Genomic DNA, 18,888 nt, shown 5'->3' with positions numbered 1-18,888 from the left:
TGGCATGACATTGGATTACACAACTTCGTACAGGGCTTTACAATATGTCTTGGAATATGTGAGAGGAAACGCCGAATCTGGATATGCAAAGTTGCCTTATTGTCTTAGAAAAATAGAGCAGTCAAACCCGGGAAGTGTCGTTGACCTTGTTGTTGATGACGAGCATAGATTTAAGTACCTTTTCCTATCTTTCGATGCTTCAATCCGTGGTTTCAATTACGTGAGGTGAGTTATTGTGGTTGATGGGACCCATCTCACTGGAAAGTATGAAGGTGTATTGCTAGTCGCTTGCGCACAGGATGGTAACTTTCAGATATTTCCGTTGGCTTTTGGAATTGTCGACTCGAAGTGTGATGCTTCATGGGATTGGTTTTTCACCAAATCCACTGGTAGTAGTTTCGGATAGGTGCAGTTCAATAGCTAAAGCATGTCGCAATGTTATGCCATGGGCAACAAGAGGGATATGTTACTACCATCTCCAACAAAACATAATTTCTAATTTCCGTGGGAAGCAACTGATGTACTTGGTGAAAGGGGCAGCATATGCGCATACGTATGATGATTATAACCGCTACAAGGCTTCCCTTACTAACGTAAATCCGGCCCTTGCAGCGTACTTGAATGAGGCAGATCCAGCTTTATGGTATCGGGTTTACTGTCTAGGAGATAGATACAACATCAAGACTAGCAACATTGCGGAATCTATCAACTCCATGCTAAAGAAAGCCAAAGGTTATCCCATCACATATCTCATTGAGTTTATTACGAAAAAGTTAGGTAGGTGGTATTGGAAAAGACGAGAGGATGCACTTAGTCTGACAACCACTTTTAGCCGGGGTGTTGAGTTCTTATTGGCCGTAAGGGAGCATTACGCAGATATGATGACGGTAGAACGCATTGATGGCTGGCGTTTCTACGTTAGGGGTGGGCAACGTGACTGTTTGGTTGACTTGGAAGCAAAATCTTGTTCATGCGGGGTGTTTGATGTTGAGAAAATGCCATGTTCACATGCAATTAAGGCTGTCAAGTCAAGCGGATGGCATATGTCTATCGTAGTCGAAGCTTACTATAGAAAAGATTATGTCTATGCGTCGTACGCGGCTACCATCATGCCCAATGTCGAGCACGATCCAATTGGGCCAGATATCCGATGTATACCTCCCATACCGAAGCGGAAGCCTGGAAGGCAAAAGAAGTCTCGTTGGCTAACATGGCTAGAACTGTCACGTAAAAATGGGAGCAAGCCGAGGAAGTCTCATAAGCAATATGCTTGTTCAAAATGCAGACAGCCTGGACATACTCGACCTCATTGTGTAAGTAACAATCCCACTTGATATATTTTTAACGTTTTGTATATGATCGTCGGTTACACTAACAATTATTTGTATAGGTTGCTGAACACGGCGAGTAGAAGTTAACTTCATCGTGAAGTCATCTAGAGTTTCCCTAGCTATAATTTGTCTCTGTAATTTTCCGGGATTATCCCACGTGTTCAAGTCGACATTATTAAAGACTAGTACGTAACTATCATTTACTCGTAAGACCATTTTATGATACTCCTCTTCGTGAACAACCACAATCAGCTAGAGAATGATGAGCCAAATTTCGGGGTCAGTTTCTGATACAAATTCGCATATACAAATAACTGGTCCAATCTGCAACTATTGCAGTAGATCAACGATTATTGTGAAATCATGGACAGATGCAAATCCGGGAAGAAATTTCTTCAGATGCACTGTTCATGGGTATTCCCATTGGTCAGACGCAGAACCATCACGTGGTTGGCAAATGCGGAGCTTATTGGATGCGAGGGATGAGATCCGTCGGCATAGAGAAGAAATCAAGGTACTTAAAGAATCTGTAAGAGAAATGAAAGAACAAGTTGTTAACGGTTTGGTGAACTCTGGGGTGGTTAACACATATGAGGAAGACAAGAAGAAGTTTGAATGTGACTTACTGGCAGCGAATGAAAGGGAAAAAATGCTTCGACAATTTATGGTTCTCTCTTGGATAGGTTTCATTGTTGTCATCGCAATGTGTCTTGGGATGTGTACCAAGTCTCTAAGTTAACTTCAATCTGATGTCTACTAAGCTTTCGATGTATGATGCGTTTCTCTCTACATTCAATGTACCCTTTCGATATCTCTGCATTCGTTGTACCCTTTCGCTATCTCTACATTCGTTGTAACCTTTCGATATCTCTACATTCGTTGTACCCTTTCGATTTCTCTACATTCATTGTATCGTTGCCGTCTCAATTTCACCTATAAATATCCTCTCAATTTCCACTCAATCTATTGCATCTCCTTCTTCGATAACAAGAGAATAAATTGGTTACGAGCTATGGCCGGAGAGAGTTCCAGTAAGCGTAAGCGAAGCATTTCCGATTTCGAGTGGGAAGAGGAAGTAATAGATGCCATGAAAGACGCTTTTGAGAGGACGAGAGTCGTGGTTGAAGAAGAGACGAAGGACCGCTTTAAAGCCATTCTTCGTATGATGAGAGATCACATGAAGAAGAAGGAAGAGGCTACCGCCCTTGTGCATCAAGTGGATCTGATCGACGCTCAACTATCCCAACTGAATCAAATATTGGGTCAACAACTTGTCGACTTCGAGGCAGAGCACAAGAGGTTAGAGGAGATGAGAGAGGTTGCGGAAGCTGATGTCAAACAGTGTGTGGTTCCTCCTCCTATTGATTGGGGCAAACTTCATGTCCGTCTCGACGATTAGTTGCATCACCCAAACTCCTATTTGTATTTTATTTTTGAACTTAATGTATGCATTCTGAATATCTATTTCTCTATTTCTATCGGTCAACTCTACATGTCCAATGTGCATCAAGATCCTTTCGAAGTCTCTAAATTAACTTCAGAAATATGTCTACTAGGCTATCGCTGTACGTTATTGTTTAGAGATGACTACAAGTAATTAATATTTTAATAACTAACTAATGAGGAACAGACAAGTGTAAAAATAAACAGATTCGACAAAAAAAAAAGCATCGGTTCTCTCTTTTCTGTATTATTTTATTAATATTTTAATAAAAAATTTAAATAACACATTCCCTGATAAAGTTTATAACTCGGTCACATTTTATATTATTTTATATTGCTTCTCTGGTTTCGACAGCAAGAATAGAGTATTGGCGGGAGAGCAGATAAAAAAGCACTTTGTTGGATTTTATTGTAACTCTGTAGAAGGATTGGCATTAGGTCCGACATCAAAAGGATGAACCACTGTTTTAGTATTGAGATGTTAGGTGAGACGATTCCACAAAAATATATGGATAGCAGCCTATCATCATAGTTAAACAAAAAATTTAACTACGAGAACAAAAGTTCTACATGTCTATTGGACAACAATATCCATTCGAAGTCTCCAAGTTAACTTCAGAAATATGTCTACTAGGCTTTCGCTGTACGCTATTGTTTAGAGAAGACTACAAGTAATTAATATTTTAATAACTAACTAATGAGGAACAGACAAGTGTACGCTATTATTAACGTTTAACGTTTGAAGTTATGTATATGTTACGAAAAACTGACCAAAAAATACCAATATCCCATGTATAACTAGTAGAAAACAAGAACAATCATCCTTACACATTAGAGTTTAAAAGGAGGATCACACAAAAAATATCAAGATCCCGCCCATCATCAGAGTTTAATCAGTAGGATCCCACCCACAAAATATAAAGATCCCCCAAACAGAAACAAAACATCAACCCCACATAATGCTAATGAGTCATACATACTTAAAACAAGAGTTTAAGTCTTTCAAACAAAGTTTATAGTTAGTCCCGTATTGGAGGAGGATCATAGAGCCCAAAGTCGTCTATGTAGTTCTCCTCATTTGTTCCACGACATTCAATCTCATGAAATAAGTCACAAGCCATCTTCTCCCTTATCCGTGTGATGTTTGCGTTGCACAAAGTAGTAGGAAAGGCTAACCCAAGAGCATGACATTCTATGTACTTCAAAGTATACACACCACAGTCACCTGGCTTCTTGTTCGGAGGCACTCCCTTTTTGACCCGCTCATGAGTGAACTTCTCGTACAAATAAATATGCTTGTGGTCAGGGCTGGCTAACTCTCGCAGCACGTAGGGAACCAAGACGGCAATAGGCTCGATGGTAGATGCAAGCTCTTCGCCGTTGGTGACACTCGGGATGCTATCCTAGACGACGATGTGTCTCATGGGAATCGAGATCCACATAGCTACCCAGTGCGTCGACTTCACGTTTAAAGGCGCGTATAAGTCGTCCACTTCCAGACCCCATTGCTTGTTAGTCTGAGCATACAGTGGATACTCCCCTGCATGGTAGCTGAAGGCACCAGCTGGCAACAGTTTCCCAGATCCATTAGCATGTGCCTCAGAATTGAAAAAGTCAAGGTACTTCGTTGTCCATAGATGAGTGAACATAGCGTCTAGGAAAGCCAATCTACTCGTTCTAAATATTTGAGGATGCTGCGTGTGTCGATGTCTCAATAGATTCAACCCCGCATCCATGTGCTGGATAACCACATGGATTTAAAATGAAGTTATATAATATTGAAGACTGCCTCGAAGTTTTCTAGTATACTTGGAGACGAAGTTTTCTAGTAGACTTACCGAATCTCGTAGCCAGACTGTTTTTGTCTGCAGTTCGTACCACCAAAGACAGCATCGGGATTTCTCTGGGACCTTGTTCTTGTACGTCCTGTGGGTGATGAATGGTTTGGATACATATAAGTTACTAGAGTTTCGACAAATAGAATTTTTGAAACATAACATAAAAGTTAGTAGACTTACAGATCTTTCTTTAAGAAATCAAGGAAAACCTTCTTCAACTCCATGTTTGCTTTATCAAAAGGATTGTACGCTGACTTGGCTGATTTATCACCCATGATAGTCTTGGCTGTGTTATCACCAACGAAAGGAGAACGTTGACTTGACGCCAACCTCTTAACCCTTTCAGCCTTGCCATGTGCCGCAATCCTAGCCGCTTCTTTCCTTGGTTCTTGTTTCTTGGCTCTAGCAGTCAAGTCGGCAGCTGTTGGGATTTCCGTGCGAATAAATACAGGTGGGTCTGACTTAGTGTCAGATGATTTAGAGCTGACTTTCTTTGGCACCTTCGTATCCGTACGAGTAACAGGTGGAAATGGTTTCAGGGTCTCAGATTGCCCTGGCTTGTTCTGCAAATTCCGGTTTAAAAGTTACATGGTCATTTATGGAAACATATAATATTAAAGTCGCCTCATATGTTTAATTTGTCTCAAATAAAATAAACAAAGAAAACACGGATATAGAAGTCTACTTCACATAAGGAAGTCTACTTCACATAAGGAAGACAATTGTTTTTATGTCTTCGAAGTTGCCAACTTCTGGAATTCTATTTTTTCCTCACCTTGTACCTGGTATTGTGATTGTGAGGGATCGTAGTAGGAAATTGCAAGGGTTCAGAACTAACAATTTCCGTCTGGGAGTCCTTCTGTTCATTTGATACAGCCTCTTTCGTACCAGTAGCTGCCTGAGAGTCCTTTTGTTTCTTTGATAAAGGATCAGCCTCTTTCGTACCAGTCACATCTCCCTTCATTTTGGTAAGATCTGAAGCCAGGCTTTCAATCTTCCTATTCAACATGTTGAAACCTTCCTTCATCTGATTGAGCAGAGCTGCTCCCCACATGTCGAGCTCATCTTTAATAGAATCCAAGATATTGAACTCCAAGGCAGTTGAAGTACCTGGACTGTGCCTCTTCCCACTTGGCTCATCAAATGTACTGGCTCTCTTCTTCTCACTCTTTTCCTCCACCTTCACCTTCGCATTGTTGGATTCATAAATACCATCCGTCATCCCCATTGAATGCTCTCAAAATGTTATCAATCTTCTCATCTGCTTCATCGTCTTCCCAAACAGGACTAATCATGTCACCAATGGTTTTGAAGTGTCTGAAGTTTGTCTACAATTGATATAAAACAGTGTACTAATTCAAATCTAACACAATAATGGTTACCGAGTCATCTAATATCGTAGAAAAATTATAGATAAATCACAGAGGTGCGTACCTGTTTTAGAATGCCCTCTTTGACATTTTTTTTACCGCGAGAACCGCGGTAAGCAAGCAACGGTGGACTTGGATTGTTCGCCAACGGTTCCCCAATTGATTTGCCAAAATCAGGCATAGATTCGTACACCCATATCTGCAGAGCTTCGACAAATCCATCTATGGTGTAACTCTGCTTGTTTAAGTCCTTCTCCTTAACAGACAGAATCAGGTTCTTGAAAGCAACTCTTCCCCAGGGATAATCAAGAAATGCATCTAAATCCATGACTAGCCTAGCCATATTTAGACGGGTGGGCGTTGATGGTTTCCTAGCTTCTATAAACCGAGCGTAGATAGCTAAATAACCCAACCTAATACGATCTATTCTATCCCAATCGCTTGAGTTCTTACATGCTGCAACCAGTTGCTCAATACTTGGACCGCTGTCTAAATTGACTCCAAGCTTCTCCCAAAACTCTTCTATCTCGTCTAAAACCTCAACTTGTGGCTGCTCTAACGACTCGACATCGTCACAGTTATGTCCAGTGATGGCTTCAAACTCATTCAAAGAAAACCGTAAAGGGTTAAATCCAACCAGACTCCAGATCTCGTACTTTTTGTTGCAGACTCTCTGAAAGGTGAGCATATGGTGAACCAGTCTAGAAGCCCATTCGAATTCGAGCTTGTAGAACTGTAACAAGACACCCAGTCGAGATTGATAAATCTCGTCCCATTCATCCAGCTCGAGAGCTTTGTACAGTTCAACAAACAGCTTCGTATCGTTGCTGTAATAGCCGATGCTTTTTATTGGAAGCGGCTCATCCCCTTTCGTGTAAAACCTCCGAGGAAATTCGGGTTTTCTCTCCTCGTCCATTCTGCAAGATAAGATTAGGTTTGACGGGGAAATTAAAAAATGAGAGATTGAGAAAGAGGAAGACAAATCCAATAAGTCTATGCGTCAAATTGAAAAAGAAGGCTACTATCAAATTGCAAAAGAAGTCAACCTCCGGTTTGATCGAAGAGGACAACGGCGGCGAAGATGAAGATAAAGCGGCTGGGTTGAAGAATACAGAGTTCGTCGAGATCTGGTACAAATAAGTTAAACAAAGTAAGTAAACTGATAATCCGAAAGATAGAGATTTAGGTTTAACATGAACAAAAAATGGGAAAATCAACCGTTAGTGATAAGCGATAAGCGGAAGGATAAGCTGAAGAGATAAGCGGAAGGGAATCGTTTTCTAGTTCCTTATGAGGAAGAATTAGAGATAACTATCCTATGTTATCTCGGTTTTTAAGTTGTATAAAATTATAATAATTATAATAATCCCGGTTTTATAAAACTAAAATTGTTTTATTAGAAACAATACCAGAAAATTAGGAATAAATTATAAAGAAACCAGTTAAAACCGGTTCCTCCTTATCGGTAAATTAAACATATAAATATTACCGCCAACTAACGTCAAATCAATTTATACCTTGTAATGATTATGTTGACGACTTCTCTGGCAGACTTCTCCACGGGAATCTGGACCATCTGCAAATCCATCAAATCAAATTAATTTTTTTACTATTATGCTGAAGACTTATCAAATAGACTTCTTTCTAGGGAAACTAAAACATACTTTAAACTGCAAATCCATCAAATCAAATTAATTTTTGTACTATTATGCTGAAGACTTATCAAGTAGACTTCTTTCTGGGGAAACTAAAACATACTTTAAACTGCAAATCCATCAAATCAAATTAATTTTTGTACTATTATGCTGAAGACTTATCAAGTAGACTTCTTTCTGGGGAAACTAAAACATACTTTAAACTGCAAATCCATCAAATCAAATTAATTTTTGTACTATTATGCTGAAGACTTATCAAGTAGACTTCTTTCTGGGGAAACTAAAACATACTTTAAACTGCAAATCCATCAAATCAAATTAATTTTTGTACTATTATGCTGAAGACTTATCAAGTAGACTTCTTTCTGGGGAAACTAAAACATACTTTAAACTGCAAATCCATCAAATCAAAATAATTAATACATCGTTAACGACGATGAACGAGTTTCTATGGTACAGGGACAAAAGTTGCGTGTATATAGAATTCTACACTTTTAAGTATAAAGTGATATGATATAGAAACTTTCTAAGAGTTACACAAACGTGAATGATAGATGATTATACACTTATATGATGAAGTGAAGTGATATAGAGAAAGTTTCAATTACCCAACCGTGATCAGTCTCCAATTAAGCATGGATGATTTATATTGACCGATACAAGTATATTGACCAATCACCAATTTTCTGTCGTGAAGATGAACTACGTACTATTTTTTTTTTAAGAGAAAAAAATGATTTACAGATAACTTTTTTGGTTGCAGTTTTAAAATAATCAAAAGGCCTGTGTTGGTTTATATATACGAGACGAAACAGTTACAATGAACAGTTACATAATTAATAACGCAAACCGTCGTGTCGTAAATCATTAACGAGTAGACACTGACTTCTTAATGTAAACGGGGGAAGTCTACTAAATAGGTCATCTGATGAAGTCAACGATATCGTCCAAATATTACAGAAACTGAAGCAAGTTCACATGTTACAGACATAAATACGCCATTCAAACAAACGGCCACGATAAAGAGAGGTTCACAGATTTTAATTGAAAGATCTACGAAGCAAAAGAGATTAATACAACAATAAAGATTATACCGGCGATTAAGACATTCTCGACCACCGCGCGTACACGACGGACTAACAGACGTAATTCCTTCATCTGATCTTTCACCTTGTCTAGCTCCTGCTGAACCCATAGCATTTCATCATTTTCCTGGATGGCTGTAATAGAATCCCTTTGGTCAGCAAGTCCACCTCTCATTGCTTGAAGTTCTTGCATAATAGCCTCATCCCACCATTTCATAATATGGTCCTCTCCATCCTATATCGTACCATAGAAATAAATATACCATAAGAATATTATCTATACTCAAATAATAATTATACCAAACGAATAAACCATCATACAATCTAACAACCTCATGGTTATTGCATCCAAAGAAAATCCTTCCAGGATTGTCGGCTGTGGTGGAACATTTCATAACGGTTTCCCTTCCGCAGAAACATTTGTCAGGAATTCCAACTGTCAGGCCAAGAAAGTTTACTTCGGGTGGACCTTCACTCCATACTTGCAAAGAACTAGAAGATGGATGAGTGTAGCTGTTTAACCCCATATCTGAGTGCAAAATGAACAAAAAACTATGAGAACATATATATTTTCGAAGAAAATTAGCTAAAGCTTTACAAAAGCAAATAGCCGACGATAAATGATGAGAATACTTATCTGAGATGTCCTTGAGTTTCGAAGACGATAAATGATGAGGATAGAATCTGAATTTTCGAGAGCAATAATATCAGAATTTTAGAGAGAGAAATTGTGGAGAGAGAGAAAGCACATACAAACTAGGGTTGACTTATAGAAAGAAGTATTTATATGGTTACTGAATCCGGTTAGGTTAAAATCAAGAAATCGGTACGCATTCGGTTAGGTTCAACTATCGGTTTGGTTAAATTGTGTGTGAAATTAAAATAATATAATATTAATAGTTTATGGCATTACAAAGTCAACCACCAATAGTCTACAGAGAGGTCTACTTAAAAAAACCCTAAATCAAATAATTTTAACCTAATCAGCCTTTCCTCCCTTAATTTGACTAGTTTATATGTAAATTTATTTTATTTCAATGCAGGAAGTCTATGTAGTTATTATTTGGTCAATAAGTTTACCAAATTATTATATAATTAACGAGTATACATATCTTTATGTCTACTCGTTGACGTCAATTGGAGTCTCCCTTAAATGTATCTATTGCAGACTTCTTCCAGGTTACATCTGTCATTTCGGCTTCTGTTTTTTGTTTGGTCATAAGGGAGTCAACTGTAATTTTAGCACTCTTAGTGGTTATGTTTCTCGAAAATCGAATATAGGATCTACGATTTCATTCAATTGCAAATAAAAGTACAAAAAATGCAATTGTCCCTTGTTCATTTAATAAGGAAGCTTTGCATGTCTTTAATGTTTCCCGTCTTCCAGTTGGGTTGATTACCATTGGTTTAGTTTGTTTTATTGTGTGAAACCGAAAACTATTGGGCATTGTTCTTCGGTTTAGGTCGTGCCAAGTTTCCCGGTTTTGATTGGTTTCTTGTATTGTTTAAAAGTTAAATAAAACTAGATTCAGAGTTCAAAACTAATTTTTCTTTGAACTTTGTAATATATTATGTATGTGTGATGTTATATTTATTGATCTAATTATTGGTTATAGTATTTATAGTTTAAATTTCTATTAGTTTAGTTTCATTCAATATATCAATGTTTGAAATAATAAAAGTTTCACATAAAATTAGATTTCATACGACGATAGATCCGAATAGAATGTGAAACGGATTGGTGACTCGTTAGATTTGTATTAAACTCGTGAGCTATGAAACTGGATAAAAAACTGTCAAAAAGATTAAAACTTCCAAAACCGAATGATTTAAATTGTCAAGCGGGTCAAGCTCCTCCCGATAGGCATGCATTTGAACCAAATTAGTGATGGGTTAAACTTGTATTAATATTACATAATATATATCCGAAAATTATATAATTATATATTTTGTTTATTTCCACAAATTTGCAAAATATGGGACTGTTGAAACTTTTAAAATTCAAAAAATCAGAAAAGCTTGATTGGCAAATTAAATATTTTTAAGACTTTTAAATACTTTAAAAACCTTAAAAGCCACCAATCGAGTGTTATGTGTGTTTTTGAATAGATTTCAAGCTATTTTAAAATGGTTTCAAACTTGCTTCTTGTGTGATCCTTGTCTTATGTTGAGCTGGATTTCTACATAATTTTTAGGTTTAGTAGTCACTTAATCTCCGTTTACACCATAAAATAACATTACTTACAACAAAATGTAAATGACTAAATGGCTAATAAATTAGAAATGAATAACCAATTGTCACAAAAACATAAGATATATATTGTATGGTTGTGTCAATAACCTTTACACTGATAACTTGTACTTAGAAGGTTGTGACGACCATTTAAATCTTGACCTGTATAAAAGTTTATTAACCTTAAATTAGAAGACATTTCTGTAGACTTCTCGACTATGTTGATCTTGAACTCTGCATAAACACACTCTAATTATTAGCTAATTTAAATAAAATATAACAAAAACCTATGACTTTGATTTCAAATATGAACTAGGTTTTACTCCGTGGTATACTACGGTCTATTATTTTGTTGATATATATGATACTGTAATGGTTTAGAAGTGCTTGTAGTCGATGGTGAATTGAATTAATATATATATATATATATATATATATATATATTATTAACAGTTGTAGGTAGAGTTTTGTAGAAACTCTTGATTCGCAAGTTGAGAATATACATTTTACGATTTGTTAGTTATGATTTAGGAATGAATGATCTCGCATATTTTTATTATGATTCTCAATTGATATTATTGGATTAATAGTGTATATTGAAAGCTAATAAGATCTTACCAAATATGTAATCGTTTATTAAGCGCAAATTAGATATTTTCTAAGATGTATTCATCTTGAATTAGTTGCTATATTATAGGGATGTGATTAAGAGGATATGATTACATAAATTGGGTTATCAATTCTTTTTGTCAAACTCGGTCCTAAAAATTCGACATGCAAATTAGATTTTTCCTAAGATACAATGGACATTAATTGGCATTAATTGGATGTAAATAAGTATGTTATGGATTAAAAACTGGCCCAAAATATTCGGCAATCTTAAGGAGGATCCGGATAATTGAATCGGTTATAATTTTAGTTAAAAATCCGACCCGAAATTGGCAAAAAGTGATGGCACCCTATTGTATTCCAAAAATGTATTCTGAACTCTATATGTGGATATACTTGTTTGATTACAAATATCCTAAGATAATTTTTAATATATATCCGTTTATAAAAATTCAAATCACATTATATGCTAAAAAAAATCTAAATTTTTATTAACGTTATGTATTGAATAGTAATTAAAATAATTAAATATACGATTAAATAAAAATGAAAGAAGGATTATATTTTAATCTAACATATTTATTTAAATTAGATAGATATATTTTATGAAATTAATATTATCTGTTTGGTTGTAAGGATTGTAGAGAATTTAGTTGAGACTTGTTTGGATACAAAAATAAAAAAAGATGACACAAAAATGTACTTCAAAAATGTTAAGATAGATTTATGAGTCAAATATATCGATCCAAATTTTGCCATGTACAAAAACAAAGCACACAAATTAATAAGACACAAAAATCACCTTTAAAAAGTTGAAGAGACAAAATTATAGCTTTTAACATTCTAATCTCGCAAAAAAGTTAAAATTTAGGAATGTTTAGTTGTTTGTATAAATTCATATCACCAACTATTATTTTAAAGAACTTCAAATGACTTAGCAAATCCAAAGAATCCATAGCACCTTTTTGGTTCAGGTGGTTGGTGGTTGACATCCAATCTCTGTAATACTTCTCTGTCCAAATCCTCTCTGCACAATCAATCCACAATATGTTGTGACCTGCCCCAACCCTCCCTGCAATAGCATCCCCCAACATCAAAACACTACATCCCCAAATCTTTTTTTTTTTTTTTTGACATATTAACAAATAATTTATAAATGTGAAGATTTAATGGTGTAAATCATAATAGGAAGCAAAGAAACATAAGCATATGCACGCTCATGCCAACTAAAAGATACGTCGGGTGCCGAGTAAATACGAACGGTTCTCTCTCTCTGACCCGAATATCGAGAAAATATCCAAAAGTGATTGCTCCGACGCCGGTGAAGCTTCGGCTTGCCGGCGTCGGGATATTGGTTTATCCTGCGCATCTGTTCGTTTGCTCTGCTTGTTTCTAATTATGTTCTGTACCTTGTCTCAATCAATTCCATTTACTCAAGAGTTTTATTCAAACCCTCGTTATCCCATTGAGCAGTATCAAAGATCAATCCTCCTCCGGAGATGAACGGCGAGGGAGCCCCACAGTGACTTTCACTCCGTCCCAAAACCGCCCTCCAAAGCTTTGGCTGAAGCAATTATATATCGTGCCTCGTCTAATTCTCAGATCTGAAGAAGCTCTTCCCTTGGCAATAATTTCTCTCCGCCAGATACACAGAGCTGATGTTTCCTTGGTAGAAGAAAGCTCATGGCTGCGACAAGTTGAGACGATTTCGAAGAGGCTACCTTTGTTCATCATCAAAACCTTCTCCACCTCGAAGTCTCTGTGCTTCAGGTCTTCGCCGCCCCTCTCTTTACCGGTGTTTAGTGGCTCCAGGCTGAACTCTTATCCATTGTTACGCCGCCACACCATCGCCACACCATCGCCACCCCATGCTCAACCATCGAGAATCTAGGGTTTCCACTGCTGGACCTTTGTTCACATTTGGGCTCATCCACCTTTTGGCCCATTAACAAAAGCATCTATCCATGTTCACAATTGCTACGGCCCAGGTCCGTGTACTTTTCCTTACTATCGACATCTCCGACTTTAATTCCTTTCTGAACTGAGTGTCCTGAGATGGTCTCAGATACATTACCGTGAAACCTGGCTGCCACATTCACCTTTGGTATTGCTTTGTGAACACTTCAAATTGCTGGCTCCCAATCGACAGATTAAATCTGGCTGTAGAGCTTCCCTACCCAGATCCTTTAATAAAAATTCTATGTCAAGCTCAAACTCTTTAGTACCTATTGTCTCTACTTGGTAAAGTCGAGGTTTCCTCGGTAGCAGAAATCTGGTTGCTTCAGGTTTGCTTGAGAATCATTTATGTCGAGACCAGTGGCATAGGAGTGTTTGGTTGTCTGCAATGCTTAGTGCTAACGTTGTATCTTATCTGACAGTCTGGTTGACTTTGGTACTTGTTCCCATTGCTCCCATATGCCATCTCCCACCAAAAGATCGAAAGCTCGGGTCTGTCCCCATATCTCAGGGCCAATTTGACTACCAGCTTTGTGTGGAATTTCTTAACCTCCATAGCCAAGAGTTTTATGTAAGGGAGAACCCACCTACTTTATTACAGTTTGATACCCATCTCTTACAAACCTCGGTTGTAGCTTCATCTAGTGTCATGAGGTATGAAACTAAACGCTTGAAGGATGTTATTCCAACACTCTTGAACCCCCTCAGTTTGGCGAGAAGCCTGAGAAGCCTGCTAAGTGTTCCCCATGTGAAACATTCTTTTCGAAGCTCGATTGCGTTATCTGCTAGAGCCGCTTATGATCACCCAGTGTTCAAGGATTTCGTGAAGCTCTACTTCAAAGACGAATCCACCTTGGTCCCAATAGATTTTTCAAATATTGTTAAACTTTTTGAAGTTGAAAATCTCTTTGGAAAACTCATGGAGCCTTATCTTTATTTCCCTTTGCTTATGTTGAATCTTGTTTGTATGAAATCACCTCTTACAAGGGTTTAGCTTAATGGAAGTTATTGTTTGACAAAAAAAAAAAAATGCACGCTCATGCCATTTTATACAAATAAACGTGAGTAATATTAATCCTCTTAACTTCTCATTTGCTTTATAAATTGAACAGAAATTATTTAATCAAAAGACAAAAACAGAATAATATAGAAAATGATAACACATACAGGTTCTGGAATATTTTCAAAATTCATTGTCTTATTCAAAAATAATTCATCCCTTCATGCTCTTAAACCTATACTTAGAAAATTGAGACCACCCTGAAAATGAGCATATGTTATAATCTCTGTTTTAAAAAGTTTAGACTTATGATCTTAAATTAGGAGACGGCTGCTTAGACTTCTCCAGCTATGTTTACTGTAAAACCTACATAAACACATTGTAGTTGTTAGTTTGTTTAAATAAAATCTAACAAAGAATAAATAATTATAAATAAAAGAGAGACACAGATTAAACGGAACATGTTAACATGCATATAACAATCTGGAAAAAAAAGATTTAACAAAGAACACAAGAAGCTAATAGGTTTTGGTTGTTTGACAAAAAAAAAAGTTTTGGTTTTAGCGTTAAATAGATTTGAGAGTTTTTGTTAAGTTGAAAATGATTTAGATTACTGCAACATTTATACAACAAAAGATGTCGTTTAAAATGTAAGTTGCTAAGATTTGGTAAGTTGCTAAGATTTTGTAAATTAGAATATTTCGAAATCGTGTAGATTATGTTAACTTTCCAAACTTTTGGTGTAAATTGTCAAATATGTTTTTCTTATTAACCGCATATATATTTTTGTAGAAGAGATTGATTTTTCCTAATATTAGCAAAATAATTGTAATGTTATAAGGAAAGAAATAAAGTATGATGTGCTAATTACGTGGGTTGATTTTTTTTTCTTTAAGTGTAGTACCTAATTTACGTGGATAGATTTGTTTAGATTTAATGGCATTTACCCACGAATATTGTGTTACCATATTTTTTATTTCCAATTTAAATGATGATTAACACTTAAATATCAATCTGTTTGGTTCCAATTTTTTGGCTAAACGTATCACATAATATTTGTTTGGTTCCATAGTTCCTCGTTAATTATTTCTGTTTGGTTTCAAGGATTATAGGTATACATATTCTTATTTGAGTGGCATTTCATTGTAATAATCTCTAACTCTATGTCTATTTATTAAAAATGTTTCCCTTTTAATAGTGTAGATGGAGAAGAGTGTTTTCTTCTAAGGCATTTCTCATGTCAAACTAAATGTTTATTGATAGAAATGTTTTTTGGTTCCATGTGTGCTTAGTTTTCATTTGAGCCCTCAAACTTGTTTTGAAAGGTTTGATAATAGCAAGGCTTGTGAAAGCATGCACAACCATTATGATTTTAAAAGTGTGCTTTTGTAAATGATTTTGGTAGTTGGGTGTTATGTTAAACATTTAGCTGTTTCTATATTTATAGGTACTAGGATTTCACCCGCGGTACACCGCAGAACTAAATTATAAATTATTGTATTTTAAATAATAATTTTTAATTTATTTAGTTTTCAAATTTTCAATTAATTAATTTTTGTCTAATTAATTTAAAATTTTGTTTAGAATTTTTTTTTCTTCTCCTTACGTTTTATAAAGTTTATAACTTAATTACATTAAATTTGTTATTAGATAGAATATAAAATTATAGATTTGTTTTGTTCTCTAGAATTAAACAGAGGTATATGCTTATATAGTATGTTAGTGTATATTTTTATGTGTATTTAATATTTTTTTTGGAATATTAAGAATGTGTTATAGTATGTGTAATATTTTGTAGTTTCATATACTAAATAATTTATAAGTTAGTTTTCAAAACTATGATTACAAATCTATAGTATATATGAAATAAACTAATAATTTTAGTGTTGATTCTATAGTCCAAACCCGCCATGCTAGGCGGGTCAGGCAACATGGTCAAAGATTTTTAATCGCAAAAATTCATCATACGAAACCCATGAAAGTAAAAATTAATTTTAAATACTTTGAGATCAATGCGTTGAGATCAAAAATCTCGGCCACTAATCCTCCTCCAAGATCGAAAATTAATTTGTTTATTGATTAGGCTGATTGTTTAGGAAATTTGTGTATGGAGAAAATATTGTTTTGTAAAATTGGAAACTTAATATAATTATAAACTTAATACTTAATGTTAAAGATAGTGGTTCCGATTGTTTTAGAAATTTATTTAGGATGAGAAATCTTGTTTTCAAAAATAGAAACTTAATATTAATTAATTAAATGAAAAACAAATTAATAATTAATGCCAATGGCATGCTTGTAAATAGATATAAGCTTCAGGATTTATTTTATAAATGTCTCAAAAAATGTATATATATATATATATATATAAATGTATAATAACAAAAGAAAGTGCGAGATCCGGTAATATTCCTAGACAATAATAATGTATTTATTAGGATTGCCAAAAAAAAGCTGGATTAATATTATGATAAACTTTGGAATTATCATCATCTAATTAAAAGTAGTGATAAAAATAGAATTACGTTGTTAACAATTTTTGAAAAAGATTTGAGGTTTTTTATGTTAATGATGTAGTAGATATTAAGCGTAATACTATATATGTATTTTGTTGATTGTTTTCATTTGTTTATTAAGCGTAATAGTAGTTTTGTAATTGCTTAATTCATGTGATCTGAATTGTTTTGATTTTTAAGTTTTGTAACTAGGTTTTACCTCGTGGTACATCATGGGTCTATTATTTTGTTGATATGATATTGTAATGGTTTAGTGGTGCTTGTAGTCGATGGTGAATTGCATATATATATATATATATACACTGTTAACGGTTGTAGATATGTTTGTAGAAACTCTTGATTCGCAAGCTGAGAATTTACATTTTATGATTTGGTTAGTTATGATTTAGGAATGAATGATATGACATATTCTTATATTGATTCACAATTGATATTAGTGGATTAATAGTGTACATTTAAGGTTGATAAGAACTTACTAAATATGTAATCGTTTATTAAACAAAAATTAGATATGTCCTAAGATGTATTATCTTGAATTAGTTGTTATATTATAGGGGTGTGATTACAAAATTTGTGTTATCAATTCTTTTTGTCAAACTCAGCCCTAAAAATTTGGCATGCAAATTAGATATTTACTAAGATACAATGGGCATTAGTTGACATTACTTGGATATAAATAAGTACGCTATGGATTAAAAACGGACCCAAAATATTTGATAATCTTAAGGAGGATCCGGATAATTGAATCGGTTATAATTTTAGTTAAAAATCTGACTTGAAGTTGACAAAAAGCCAAAAAGTGATAGCACCCTATTGTACTCCAAAAATGTATTTCGAGCTCTGTTTGTGGATATACTTGTTTGGTTATAAATATCCTAAGACAATTTTTAAAATATATATCCGTTTATAAAAATTCAAATCAGATCATATGCTGAAAAAAATCTAAAATTTTATTAACTTTATGTATTAAATAGTAATTAAAATAATTAAATATAAGATTAAATAAAAGTGCAAGAAAAATTATATTTTAATCTAACATATTGATTTAAATTAGGTAGATAGTTTTTAGGAAATTAATATTATCAAATAAAGAAATGATTGTGTTTGGTTGTAAATATTGTAGAAAATTTAGTTGGGACTTGTTTTGATACAAAAATAAGAGAGGATGACAAAAAAATGTACTCCAAAAATGTTAAGATAGATTGCTTAATTAATGGGATATGAATTTGAAATTTACTTTAATTTTTTTTTTCGTAGTTATGGCAAGTCGAGATTACTACTACCTAGCTTTATTCTTGATCCGGATATGTTAGTCGTGACCCGAATAGAACCAATCCGACTGCCAATTGGATCCGTGTGTCTTAACAGCCAAAAATACCTAATCACCCTTGCCCTTTTTTTTTCTTTATTCGTCCGTTTTGTTTTCGTTAGGGCATTGTATGGAAAACAATAGTAATGTCAAAGTCAAACTAAGAAAGAAATTAAAATTAAATGAAATAGTGCTAATAAAAAACATTGCCCTAATATTAAAATCCACAATACGTTTCATTTGATAGGCGTCACGCGTCAGTTTGGGGATTCTTTTTTTGAATTTTAGTTTTCGAATTGGCCACTCAAATCTGGAAACGAAACGTATTGTGTCGCTACCCCTCTCGAATCGAAATTGTATAAAAACTCTTCGATTTTGTTTCTTTTCTTCGGGTTTGCGTATCATCAATTTTAATTAGAGGTGTTCTTCTCTTCACTCACTCTTCAGTTGCACAAGTATGGAAGCTCTCTACGCCAAGCTCTACGACAAATACATCAAACTCAAGGTTTTTTTTCATCAACCTCCTCCCTTCGATTTTTCATG

At 34.8% G+C, this 18,888-nt stretch overlaps 2 protein-coding genes across 2 annotated transcripts in view; both read left to right on the top strand.

Annotated features, from left to right (window-relative positions):
* On the top strand, positions 5 to 1,864 carry LOC109130816. Its single transcript, XM_019240867.1, has 3 exons — positions 5 to 225; positions 314 to 1,313; positions 1,703 to 1,864. The coding sequence occupies exons 1-3, from the start codon at positions 5 to 7 to the stop codon at positions 1,862 to 1,864; spliced, it is 1,383 nt and encodes a 460-aa protein (XP_019096412.1).
* Positions 18,569 to 18,888, top strand: part of LOC104765884 — a 2,537-nt gene continuing 2,217 nt past the window's right edge. The window contains exons 1-2 of the mRNA XM_010489670.2: positions 18,569 to 18,701; positions 18,793 to 18,850. Coding sequence (XP_010487972.1) covers positions 18,803 to 18,850 — 48 coding nt within the window. The 5' untranslated portion in view covers positions 18,569 to 18,701; positions 18,793 to 18,802. The remainder of the gene's footprint in view (positions 18,702 to 18,792; positions 18,851 to 18,888) is intronic.

This window comes from Camelina sativa, chromosome 19 (assembly GCF_000633955.1).
Source record: "Camelina sativa cultivar DH55 chromosome 19, Cs, whole genome shotgun sequence".
NCBI lineage: Eukaryota > Viridiplantae > Streptophyta > Magnoliopsida > Brassicales > Brassicaceae > Camelina > Camelina sativa.
Note: the sequence above shows the minus strand (reverse complement) of the source record. Positions and strands in the feature narration are given on the sequence as shown.

Excerpts from the sequence above, each read along its gene's own strand:
- LOC109130816 (XM_019240867.1), top strand. The coding sequence starts at position 5 with ATGACATTGGATTACACAACTTCGTACAGGGCTTTACAATATGTCTTG. Across the intron at positions 226-313 it reads CGTGGTTTCAATTACGTGAG|ATATTTCCGTTGGCTTTTGG; the intron begins GTGAGTTATTGT and ends GGTAACTTTCAG. Across the intron at positions 1,314-1,702 it reads GACATACTCGACCTCATTGT|ATGCAAATCCGGGAAGAAAT; the intron begins GTAAGTAACAAT and ends AATCATGGACAG.